The sequence below is a fragment of the Euleptes europaea genome, chromosome 11 (genome assembly GCF_029931775.1).
Source record: "Euleptes europaea isolate rEulEur1 chromosome 11, rEulEur1.hap1, whole genome shotgun sequence".
Taxonomy (NCBI): Eukaryota; Metazoa; Chordata; class Lepidosauria; order Squamata; family Sphaerodactylidae; genus Euleptes; species Euleptes europaea.
The window spans coordinates 62,556,302-62,569,656 of NC_079322.1; the positions used below are offsets into that span (position 1 = coordinate 62,556,302).

General features: G+C 43.5%; 1 protein-coding gene and 1 non-coding gene across 2 annotated transcripts in view; one reads left to right on the top strand and one right to left on the bottom strand.

Annotated features, from left to right (window-relative positions):
• NRP1 (neuropilin 1) overlaps positions 1-13,355 on the bottom strand; it is a 175,720-nt gene that overhangs the window by 86,017 nt on the left and 76,348 nt on the right. Inside the window, exons 5-6 of the mRNA XM_056857120.1 lie at positions 8,124-8,279; positions 3,540-3,706 (exon numbers count right to left, since the gene is read on the bottom strand). Coding sequence (XP_056713098.1) covers positions 3,540-3,706; positions 8,124-8,279 — 323 coding nt within the window. The remainder of the gene's footprint in view (positions 1-3,539; positions 3,707-8,123; positions 8,280-13,355) is intronic.
• On the top strand, positions 10,366-10,435 carry TRNAS-GGA (transfer RNA serine (anticodon GGA)). The gene has a single exon. It is a non-coding gene; the product is annotated as a tRNA-Ser (tRNA).

Sequence of the window (13,355 nt, forward strand, 5' to 3'; positions counted from 1 at the left end):
TGAAAGGACCAAATAAGGTCCCTAATGACAATTCAGATTTTCTTCAGATTTATTTTTGGTAACCCTTTCTCACACGCTTTACTTTGGTGACCCTGTTCTGGAAAAAAAGGTATACTTGATTGAGTCCAGTTGACTACCGATGGCAGTGCTCAGTGCATGGAAAGATGCTCCATGGCATAGCACACCCTTGTTTTTCCGCACCTTTCTCTACACCCTTCTCAGGGGAGAGGCTGTGACTCAATGGTAGAGCATCTGCTCGACATGCAGAAGGTCCCAGGTTCAATCCCTGGCATTTCCAGTTAAAGGGACTAGGCAAGTAGGTGATGTGAAAGTCCCCTGCCTGAGACCCTGGAGAGCTGCTGCCGGTCTGAGTAGACAATACTGAGTTTGATGGACCAAGGCTCTGATTCAGTATAAGGCAGCTTTCATGTGTTCATGAGAAAGAGGGGAGGAAGCAAAGGCAGGTGGAATGGGATGCCACTTCCCTGTGAGTTATGACAGGCGAGAGAGAACAGGGTGCTCCCTTCCCCCAAGAGCTTTTGTGGGACCCCTCTTGCCTACTGAGTAGTTCTAAAGTGACAGGGTTGCAAGGAATGTGCACCCTTTTTGTAGCTCTATTGCATCTCTGCTCGTATCTGCTCTCTTCAGTTTTCTATTTTTGAGCTTCCCCTTCTCAATTATTTTCACTTTCCTGCTTCCATCTCTACTGCCGCCCTTAAAATCCTTTTGACTTTATCTAAAGATGAACGTGCAAGCACAATTACAGCCTGCAATCAGGTTTTTCTTTTTTCTTTTTTTTTAACTTATACTATGTAGTGGCGAATATGAAAGCAAATCTTGTTTTCAAAGAAGGGTGCTAGTGTGAATGCAGTTTTGAAGCACTACCTTTCTATGAAGCTAAGTGGCGGTAATTAACGGCAACACACCTTTTGCTTCATAATCAGGGTTTGCTCAGTTTCCTTTACCATCTATACCTCGGGAGCTAGAATTAACTTGTTTTTGTTTGCCGAGCTGAAGTGTGATCAACTTTATCATTTACAATTAGCCAGTTTTCAGCAGCTCAGGACGTGAGGAGGCCTCATAATCTGGACACCCGAGAGCTCCGTTGTGTACTGAAGGATCAGGAATGAAAGATTTCCCCTGGCTGATTACCATTCAACGTGTTTTTAAGCTTTCTTGCAGACAGCAAGCCTCAGAGGAAACCCCCCCCCCCGACGTGAACGCTCTTATTGATGGCTAATGATTCATTATTCTTATACGTCAGTGAGATATTTCCTATGGAAAACAATAAAAGCTCGAAGAAGTGACCCAGTTATTTAAACTACTGGAAGCTTTCAATACTGCATTATTAATCTAACAAATGTGAACAATTCCTCTCCTGGCTCCCGTTGTCATCAGCTGCATGTAGATCACAGTTAAAGAGCAAAGGGAAGATTCTAATTAAAACAGCTCATGGAAACGTCCTGAAATTTATTATAACGAAGACCTTGAAGTTTGTCACACTCCTTTTTTTCTGAGAAAAAGCTACCCAACAAGCCGGCAACATCCATTTAGTTTAATTCATGTAACAATTCGCATGAATAATTTTAGTGTATCCACAGATGATAAAGAATCTCCGGGCCTGGTTTCGCAACTGCACAGGCCAGTAACCACAAAAAAGAAAAAAAAATGACATGTGCAGAACCTAGATGTGCCAACCTCCAGGTACTAGCTGGAGATCTCCTGCTATTACAACTGATCTCCAGCCGATAGAGATCTGTTCACCTGGAGAAAATGGCTGTTTTGGCAATTGGACTCCATGGCACTGAAGTCCCTCCCCTCCCTAAACCCCTCCCTCCTCAGGCTCTGCCCCAAAAACCTCCCACCAGTGGCGAAGAAGGACCTGGCAACCCTACAGAACCGGTTGCTGTTTGCCAGAACCAAATTCCTCAGCTGTGTCACAGCGGGTTATTTCAAAGGTCCATGGTGGGTAGGAGGGGGGAAGCCAGAGAGAGAGAGGCATCCACGCTTGGATATTTCTTTCTCCCGTTGCAGAAACAAATATCAGTTCAGAATACTATGTTGAAAAATGCATATAGGCCTAGTTTTGGAACCATGTCTTTCCCCAGCATGGAAAATTGCTCTGTGTGTTCAGAAACTGAAAAAGAATTCTGGAAGCCCCACACGTCACACTTAAATCCATGCACACCTGTACTAAACTGGACCCACGGTGTGGGTTTTCGTCTCTCATTCTGAGCATAACCCATATAATGGGTCCAAGGATATACAGGCGGAGTATCCCTTATTGGGACATCCCATATCCAGACTTATCTGTAAACTGGACCCTTTGAGCTGGCTTGCAGGCAGATCCGTGCTGTCTGCTTTCAATGTTTCCTCTCTCCTAAAAATAAAATAAAATACAGTGTATACTGCATCGTAGGTGGAGACTAAAAGCCTGCCGTTGTTAGTTTGTTTCTTGTTTGCTGTTGCTCTTGTTTAATAGCTGATACAGGTATTCTGGTGAGATAGTTACACCTTTCCTTTCTGATGGTTCAGTGTACACACCATTATTAAAAATATTGTTCAAAATTACATTCAGGCTATGCGTATAAAGTGTTTACAAAACATAAATGAATTTGGGTCCCATCTCCAAGATATCTCACTATGTATCAGCAAAAATTCCAAAAATATTCAAATATAGAGAAAGATCTGAAATATGGACCACTTCTGGTCCCAAGCATTCCGGATAAAGGATACTCAACCTGTATATATGTACGAAATGTGATTCAGTGGGAGGATACAGAAATCTAATGGCTTGCCACAATTACACATGTAGCCATTTGGTAGCCATCTGATACCAAGTGGTTTTATGACTATGCATCAGGTACTGATAAGAGATCTCAGCTTTACTGATAGTACATTGACCTTGATCCTACCACTCCCACATACAGGATTTCATTGTACCAGTTCCAATCAACCACACTTAAAACTTTAGTAAAATAACTTATAAAAGAAACTGAAATTGCCCCCTTTTTGTGCTCTCTGCCCCTCAATGTTGATAGCATAATGTTCTGAAGACCAGAAAACCGTAAACTCTCTCATTTTTGGATTAATCTTGTGTCTTCAAAGGTTAAAGGCTCACCCTATGGCACTGAGTAGCCCCCGAGTATCATTCATCTGAAAACTACCACGGGCTGTTCCAACAGACCATTTTGCTTTAAGTGCCTGTTAAACTAATATTGACTTTTCTCACTAAAGCAAAATCTCTGTTATTTGTGCCCAGAAGACTGAAAAAAAATATATGCAGGAAGCAAAAGAATTAATCTTCCTGACCTTTTCTTTCTTTCCCCCATACCTTGGAGAGTCAGTCTATTTGTAGTATGTACCTAAGCGGAGCATGAGATATTCAAGCAGTGTTGTTTTTCGTATTAAACAGAACTTTTAAACACTACAATCTGTTGCATTTCTTTCTTTAAAAACAAACAAACACATGTTTACCCAGTCGCTTTCTTTGAAGTACCTTTGGAAGAAGTTAAATTTTTAATTAAATGGTTTTTTACCTGTATCCATTCTCTGATGGAATCTTCTCCTGGCGTCCACCCATTTTCAGGGTAATTCAAGCGGGACCTTTCAGAAGACCAGTTGGTACTATACTGAGAAGAGGCACTGATTTGGTCAGAATGAATTTCACCGGATTCCATTCCAAGTGGTTGAATGCACTGGAAATCTGAAATAAAAATCTGGTCAGTATAGTAATTTCGCCAAAAAGTCATAGCTACAAGCCCTATACCATTGAAGCCAATGCAAAAAATTCCTAGTGAAATTAGCAAGTCAGTATTGTATACTACCTTGCTTTGGATGGAGAAACCCAACCATTTGTATTTGACTTTCAGTGCAATCCTAAGAACACTTTCCTGGGCGTAAGCCCCATCGAACAGACCTGAGTAGGATTCTGAGTAAACCTGCTTATGATTACTCTCTTTGTCAACTAAGACCACTTTGGGCCTCTAATGTCTCTCTTAGTGCTGGCAATATATAATAGAACAGAGTAGAATGGAATAGAAATTTATACCCCATCCTCCCCTGGTAAAACTGGGCTCAGGGCGGCTAACATCATAAATATACATACATAATTAAACAAAATTAAAATGGAATTTAAACCAATGCTAATTTGATACATTTATTTATTGATGGCGTCATATCCACTGGAGGGATGTTTCTGCAGGCGTCCAGATTAATGTAATACCTCAAGGGGGAGGAGATGGAAGACAATGGAAAAAACACATGGAGAAAAGGTTGGGAAGGACAGGAATGACATGGGAAATGAGGAAATAGCGGGAAAGGGAAGAAAGGGAGGAAAGGAAGCCAGTTCCAATGTTACTTTTCTGAAACACGATGGGAGATAAAACTCTTCCTAAGGTTGGACTAAAACACTATGGAAGTTTTCTTATTATTTATGATTGTCATGCAGTAGACCTTTCTGACATTACAAATTAATATTTTTGGAATTCTTGAGGCGAGATATGCAACAGTATAAGCCCAGCATGGGCAATTTCCATTGCAGGATACAAAGAATTGGCAAAGATTACATTTTAGGGTCAAATCACAGTGCAAGCTGCTCCAGGGTAAAAAATATGTATTTGGATATGGATGTGGGACTAAATGGTCCAAATGACCTTTTGTATCCCACCTTTCTGCCAAGAAGCTTGAGCTGGTACTTCCTCTTCAGTCCTTGTAACAATCCGGTAAGATTAGATAGGTTAGGCTGACAGATATTAATGACGGGCCCAAGGTCTCCCAACAAGCTCCATGGCTAAGTGGAGATTGTCTGGTCAAGGTCTAGCACACTACAACATGCTGGCTGTTGCACTTCATTGTGTGATGGGATTGGCCACAGACACCTGTAGCCAGATCTGGACAGTTCAGTTGTGAGTTTTGTTGGGAACCCTTGAATGGTTCCGTAGCTTCAGTGGCTGGATGGTGCCTTCTGTTTGTGTGTGATCAGGTGCTAAAGGTTCTTTTTTCTTTCTTTTCCCCCTATGTATATTCTATGAATATACCACACACACACACAGAAAATAAGTAATAACCACTCAACATGATGTAATTATAAATTTAGTTTGGCAATATAAAGTGCAATCCTAAGGATACTTTCCTGGAAGTAAGCCCCATTGAATAAGCCTAAATAGGTTGCTAAGAAGACCTGCTTAGGATTGCTCTCACAATATTTGCAAGAAGGGGGACCTGTGAGGTACGGATGCCAACCTCCAGGTAGTAGCTAATCTCCTGCTATTACAACTGATCTCCAGTCAATAGAGATCAGTTCACCTGGAGAAAATGGCCGCTTTGGCAACTGGACTCTATGGCATTGAAGACCCTCCCCTCCCAAACCCCGTCCTACTCAGGCTCCACCCCAAAAACCTCTTGCCGGTTGCGAAGAGGGACTTGGCAACCCTACTGCGAGGAATTGCAGGGGAGAAGAGATTGCGTTTTCCTGTTGCTTGCCACTGCTTCCTCCAGGTTGCCTCCCTTCCATATGCCCTCCTTGCCTCAGCTTGGCTCCTCCAACCCATTCGATGCTTCAGTGCACCTATTCTGCCTGCACAGCCTTCTGTATCTTTTGAAATAGCAATAATTTGGGTTGCTGTCCTCCTGCCCACCCTCTTTTATCTCTCCCAACAAGGGGTGAGAAATTGGCAGACAGGGAGAGGTAAGTTGGACTGCTCTGACTTTCCTGTATCGCGGGCTCCTGGCTTCCCTTTTGTGTACCATTTTGTGTTGCTATCACTTTCCAAAATATCAGGGGGTTCTTTTGTGACTTTTGCACATGCAGAAACATCACAATTCATGGGTGAGTGTGTGCCCTGAAACGAGTGTTTTCCAAAACTGAACCCATAAATCGGGGGGGGGGGTGTCCCCTGGGTTTTCAAAGCCCTATATTGTAGTTATGGCTTAAGGGTCAGGCTTGCTATGATTGTGAGCAATCCTCATCTATTAATTTTTAATACCCGTAGACACAAAAATTGTGCAGAAAATGAGAAACAATTGCTTCACTGCATGTTAAATTTCATGGAGACAGGAAAATTTGTTAATGCAGATGGAAGCTAAATTAATGTTCTTGTTTTAGATGATTCAGGCACAGCTTTGTTGGGGAACTTGCAATAATACTGAATTTGATCTATCTGTCTTCTAAACGTAGGTCTTAAATGCCATCAATCTAACCTTCACATGCATTTCTCCCTACATGGGAGATCAAACAGGCGAGTCCATTTGACAAACTTTAAATTCAGACAGGAAGGCACTAAATGTTAACAAGAGGTATGCTGTAAAATGTTTTTTAAAATCAGAAAGCAGCAGCAACGTGAAAGGGTATGATTAACCTTGTATTCCCTACTATTTTAATTCTATTTGAAGGTGTCTTTTTTAACAAATGAGATCTGGTTGATCAGCATTTCCTCTATGACAGAAACAATTTTGTAAAGTCAAACAGAAAAATTACAACTGGTTATTAAGAAGCATTTAGGAATACATTCAGACTTGTTTAAACTATGGTATTTCCATTAAAAATAGAGAATTATAGCATTTTTCAGACATCAATTTAGTGTAGACAAGGGCTGGGTGCTAGAAAAAAAATGCTTTGTGGTTAAAGTAGCTGCTGCAATTCTGCCATGTAGTGTGAAATTGGCACACATTTTAATTTCCCAATAATCCGAGCTTTTGCTTCTTAATCTATAAATTCTCTGCTCAAAGAAATCAGAAGTCCAGCGTACAGAAAATGTCTCTGTATATGTAGAGAGGTTTTTATAGGGTGTCCTAGGGCTGGGAGTAACAGGAATGAGCTTCCAAATTTTCTTTTCTTTTACAAAGAAGGCCTGTAGAGTTCTGGTTTGTGGTTGCCAACCTCCCGATGGTGCCTGGAGATCTGGAATTTATACAGCCCTTGTGGCATACAAATCACTCCACAAACATTACCTTCTTGTAAACTTTTCTGAGTCTGCAAGGGTCAGTTGAACTCCATCAAAAGTGGGGAGATCAATGTCCTTCAAGACCTCCTCCATCCTTACACGCATCACCCCTGCCTTTTCAGGGTTTAGTTTCAAATTGTTCACTTTTAGCCCAGTTTAACCACCGTGGCCAGGCAGCAATTCAGGACCTCTACCGCATCACCAGGAGACTTGGATAAGGATATATACAGCTGAGTATCATCAGCATATTGACGACAACCAACCCAAAAGGTACAAATGATTTGTCCTAAGGGCTTTACATAGAGATTGATAAGCATGGGGGATAGAATTGCACCCTGTGGATCCCCTGCAAGATAGACAGTAACCTGAATGGAAACCCTAAGTATGCTACCTCAAGTCCCATAACGGAAGAAATGTAACAAACGATTTATAAAAGCATATTGGGTTGGATCCAGCCAGCTTTTTCATTGAATATAGAGAGGTCAGGTCACTTAGCTGGACAGTGTAGGGGAATGCTGGGGAAATGGGGGGTCAGCATCATGCCGATGCCATGATGTCACTTCGGGTGTGACTTGGAAGGGATGTGATTGTATCAGGCAATGCTTTGGCATTCACTCCAAACCACAGAGTTTTGGGCGAATGCTGGGGCATCTTCCCTATGCAATGACATCACTTCCAGGTAGGTCATACCAAAACTAATGTCACCTCATAACTGATGATGTCACAACGTAAGTCTCCCACCAGCTGTGAGCCAGCTGCCAACCCTAACTCAACATCACCTGATTTCCCTCCTTACCACACACCCCATCCCACATGGCTTTTGTCCATGCAGGTCTTGTGACTCCCAGCACAGTCTTTTTTGGTAGTCAAAGGGGACCCCTCCTCCCTAGTTCACCAGCAGATAATTGGGTTGGATTGAACCCATTGTCTAGCTGTGTGGTTTTCAGTTTCTGCCAGAGCTCTCCCACAACCTCATGACTTTTAGAGAAACAAATCTGAGAGGAAATGTCTTTTCCTGGCATTGATAATCACAGGGTAGCTGCTTTAAAGACAGATACACACCCACCGAGTCCTTGTTTAGCTAAGGTTTCTTTAAATATTTCATGTGGCACCCAGCAGGTGAAGAGACATGACTGAGAATAATCAACGCAAAGCGCTGCAGGATGGATAAACACTGACCTTCCGATACACTGTTCTGCAAGACGGTGTAGTTGGCAGAAAAACCTTCTTTTGCTATCGCACTGTCGGTGTAGAAAACCAGGGAAATAATGCCAGTTGAAGAGCGGACACGGCCTGGTGTATTCTGCCCACAATATCGGCCTATGTGAGGGCCAACTGAAATGGGAAAGAAGGAGAGAGCAATGGTGAAATACATTTTCTGTGCAACAATCAATGATAACCACAAGCTAGAGACCCTTGAAGAGTGGCCTTCAGAGGAAACAGCAAGTGTCTTGCAATGGTCATATCACACTAGGAAAAACAATATACCATCCTGGCCTGCCATAAAATTATTGCTCTTAGTGCAACATCTGGAAAAAATATACAAGTCCAGGGCATGTACTTTTTATGAATATGATTTGTGATAAACGAGACATGTAGTACAAAGGAATATTGATAACAAACAGTGTTCATTAGAGGACCAGTTCAGAAGATGGAGACAGAAATGGAGCCACCAGACGACTAGAATGTGCCTATTGTGGTGTAGTGGTTAAAGTATCACACCTGGGAGACCGAGGTTCAAATCCTTACTCCACTATGAAAGCTCACTCAGTGACCATGGGCCAATCATTCTCTGTCAACCTAAACTTCCTTGTTGTGAGTTTACTCATTGGGGAGTAAAGGAGGTATCAATATCCAAATAAATTTAACATTCCCTTGCAGTAAGGTGAAATCAAAGCATCTGATCAAAGCATTTATCTAGGTGAATTAGTGTATATATATATAATTGCCAAAGTGGCCATTTTCTCCAGGGGATTTGTGTGTGTGTGTGTGTGTGTGTGTGTGTGTGTGTGTATAGCTTCATACAGTATATGTATATATACAAATATATGATGATTAGGGTTGCCAGGTCCCTCTTCGCCACCGGCGGAAGGTTTTTGGGGTGGAGCCTGAGGAGGGAAGGGGAGGTACTTCAATGCCATAGAGTCCAATTGCCAAAGCGGCCATTTTCTCCAGGGGAACTGATCTCTATCAGCTGGAGATCAGTTGTAATAGCAGGAGCTCTCCTGCCACCACCTGGAGGTTGGCAACCCTAATGATGATGCGATGGTGCTTTGCTATAAGCAACCTTTTCAAGTAAGAAAAGTGGGCATATATGGTGTTTGGCTGTCACTTTAAATTGGTGCATAAAAACATATGTTGGTTTTAAGAGGCCGCCCGCCCTTCTATCGTTTTCTTTCTGTCTGCATCTTCTGGACTGGTGACTGTAGATCTGTAGGATACTGTAAAGATTTTACACTCATGCAGTGACCCCTGCATTTGCAGGGCAAGTTGCCACGGATTCTCCAGTAAATGCCTTGAATGGTTCCAGCTGGCCGTCAAGCAAGGCCTTCCCCCGCTTGTGCTCTCAACAGCTTCAGGCAGCTTCTTTCCCCCTTCGCTCACACTGTGGCCTGCGCCACCAAGGAAATAATTCACATGAAGTATAAATATTTCCTCTTCATTACAATAATATCCCTCCGAGGTATTCGCCAGAGATATATGCCAACAAAGTAGCCTCTAGAAGTTTAAGAACAACAAATCTTTTGCTTGTAAAAATCTATAACAGGGTTGGCTAAAGTTTCTAAGCCTAAGAGCCTCTTACCACAATTTCCCAGTGGCTAAGAGCCAAAACATACACAGCCTCTCCTTCCCAGCCATTTGCTTCCTCCACTCAAGAACTACATCAGCATTCATTGCCTCTACACTCCCACGGTGCAATCCTATGGAGAGTTGTTTGTTTGTGTGTGTGTGTGTGTAAAGTGCCTTCAAGTCACAGGCAGCTTGCCAATGCCTGCCTCGGCGTGAGCTGAGAGAGTTCTGAGAGAACTGTGACTGGCCCAAGGTGACCCAGCAGGCTTCATGTGGAGGAGTGGGGAATTGAACCCGCTCCTCCGGATTAGAGTCCCGCCACTCTTAACCACTGCACCATGCTGTTGGAAGTCAGCATTTCTGCCCTGTTTGTCAGTTGACCAGGGTAAATGGTTGGCCACTGTATACAACAGGTTGCCGGGAGACATGGACCACTTATCTGATCCAACAGGACTCTCCTTATGTTCTTATGGCAATGGGGGTGCTTCCAAATACAAGGATTTTCATGGGTAATATATGCTGATTTGCTGGACATGATACTTGTACTGCAGTGTAAATTGTCTGTTTGCCATGTTGCTCAGTGCAGATGCTGGCAAGCAGGATAGGCTTGACTGATACAGGCCATGGGACAGGCCATGGCTCAGTGGTAGAGCATCTGCTTGGAATGCAGAGGGTCCCAGGTTCAATCCCTGGCATCTCCAGTTAAAGGGACTATGCAAGTAGGTGATGTGAAAGACCCTGACTGAGACCCTGGAGAGCCACTGCCGGTCTGAGTAGACAATACTGACTTTGATGGACTGAGGGTTTGATTCAGTATAAGGCAGCTTCATGTGTTCATGTGTTCAATCCAAAACAGGGATTATATCACACTTTCAACTGTTTTCTCTTTCCAGTTTAGCTGGAAAGATCACTGAATGAATGGGCTATGCATTCTAACAAATCGGCCACAACAGCAAGGCATGTCTATTTGCATCATGAAATTGGATGGCATTGATTTTCTTTCACTATAGTAGGAAGTGGAAATTTTAGGGTTTTTTTTAATGACTTGTGATATAATATCCCCTCTGCTATTAAGATAATGTTACCCAGGGAAATTTGTGCAGGGACTTGTGATTTAGCATGACTTTTATTCCAACCAGCTTTGTAGCTTTTTTGCTGTAGTCTGTTTGTTAGGATAATGGAATGGCTGTTCAGTATTCATTCTGAATTGTCCAATGGGGTGCCAGCTCTAGATCGCCAACTTGCGTTTGCGTAACAGCCCATTGAGTAGTCCTGGTCAAGCTCAAAAATGTTGGTATTGTTGGTACAAGTGCATGTTTAGTGTTTCCTTCTGCTCTGAAAGAACACAGATCCATATTTTCGTAGGGTTGGGGCTCTTGGCTCACTGGTAGATCCTCTCTTTATAGGGTTGCCAACCACCAGGTACTAGCTGGAGATCTCCTGCTATTACAATTGATCTCCAGCCAATAGAGATCAGTTCACCTGGAGAAAATGGCCACTTTGGCAATTGGCTCTATGGCATTGAAGTCCCTCCCCTCACCCCACCCTCCTCAGGCTCTGCCCCAAAAACCTCCCGCCGGTGGTGAAGAGGGACCTGGCAACCCTATCTCCTTAGCATGCAGGTGGCCGCAGGTTCAATCCCTGACACTCCGGAGAGCCACTGCTGGACAAAGTAGACAACACTGACCTTGGTAGACCAATGATCTGACTCAGTATAAAGCACTTTCAGTTTCATGCTTTCATTAGTAACAACAACAAATTTTGACGACGACTACCACCACCACCACCATCACCACTAGCTAATTTAGTTCCATGTTCGAAAGTACAGGAAGCAGGAAACTGAGAAATATGAGGGCCTCTGAGTACAACTTGACCTTAGAGAGGAATGAAGTGCTAACAAACAAGTACTGCTTTCTCTACTTCTGAATTAGCATTTTCAAATGTTACAGCTGTCCCCACTTTCTGGTCTGTACCTGATGAATAATGGCTTATTTTTGTCTTTTGGAGAGATTTGGAGGATGTTCTCTTAAATTTTTCTTAGTTACAGTGAGTATTTCCATTTTTTGGGTTTCCCCCACCTCCCAGATGAATATATCTAGTGGGGCCAGAAACATCTTGACTCGAGCACATATGCATGAAAATGCATCGCCGAAATGCCCCCCCACCCCGTAATTGCCTGTCCAGGTAGTAAAAGCTGGGGAATGTCTTTGAGTTGCAGCTAGTCTATAAATATAACCAGATGCCGGATTCATTGCGAGACGAGCTCTTGTATTGAGCATAGCTCCCTTTTTTGTGAAAAGTAAAATGTGATGTTTTGTTTACTAACGCAGCATGTCTCGGAAGTCAGAGCAGGAGAGGCTGTCGCAGTCTGAATGACAAGTAGCCAGTGGAGAGCCTGATTCATCAACCTCTAATAACTGTGCGAGACGGAAAGTGCTCACGCCGCGCTCCTTGGCAGTGAGAACAGAGGTGCCGCAAGAGCTCGAGTGTATCCCTGTCTTTGAGCACAACAGGTTGGAGGTGTGCATCTCATGTAAACGGCCTTTGGTTGCCTTAGCAACACCTTCACATTCATAAACATCAGGTTGGCTTTTTTTTTTTAACATAATCCTGCTCTTCTTATGCTTTGCTGTGCCCGTCATGGCAGCCGTAAAATGGGCTCAGAAAATTGAAATTCTCTCCCCTCCCCCAAATTAAAAAAATAAAAATCCTGAGTCCAATTCTGAATTTGGAAAAGGGTCAGCAGAGCATGGAAGAAGGTTGTTTTCTGGCTTGGATTATGACTTGAGCTGCAGAAGAATGATTGGGGGTAGGGTCATAACTATCATTGGGTTACAGGTAACCATTAATGACAAGCTGTCGAAGTTTATAATACCAACCTGGTAATTATGAATTTCAGCAGCGCTGATATTCTTTATAGTGAGCGCTGATGTTCTGTATACATGACTGGGGGAGGGGATTAAGCATCACACCTGCTGATCCAGCGCCTCACTAAATCCAGTCTCCATGTGTTTGAAACCCCACTGGCAAGGAGCCTATGCTCCTATGTACAGGTCATTGACAGAGCTTATGAGGTTGGCTCTTCATTGGTTTGGCACAGGAGCAGGCTAGGAAGTGAAAACGGCCCTGGAGCAAGTCCAGATGAGTGGCCAGCATGGCAGGGCTACTCACCTCAGTAGGGATGAAAAGCGGCATTAGCTCACCTACCGCATCATCCCCCCAAACTGGAAACAGCATGAGAGGAGATGATTGTTGAGCTGACACAAACAGCCCTGGCTGATGATGGATGGAGGTGGTGCCTGAGGCACGGGCAGAGTTGGCTGGGGCTTGGTTCTGCTTGCTCCTGGCTACCAGCAGCCCTCTAGGGCAATGGCCCACCAGAATGTTTCCCTGTAAGTTAAATGGCCATTCATCCTTTGGTGCTCAAAGCTAGATTGGGACCTACGGAATGTAGGGTTGCCAGGTCTCTTTTCCCCACCGGCAGGAGGTTTTTTGGGCAGGGCCTGAGGAGGGTGGGGTTTGGGGAGGGGATGGACTTCAATGCCATAGAGCCCAATTGCCAAAGCAGCCATTTTCTCCAGGGGAACTGATCTCTATCGGCTGCAGATCCATTGTAATGGC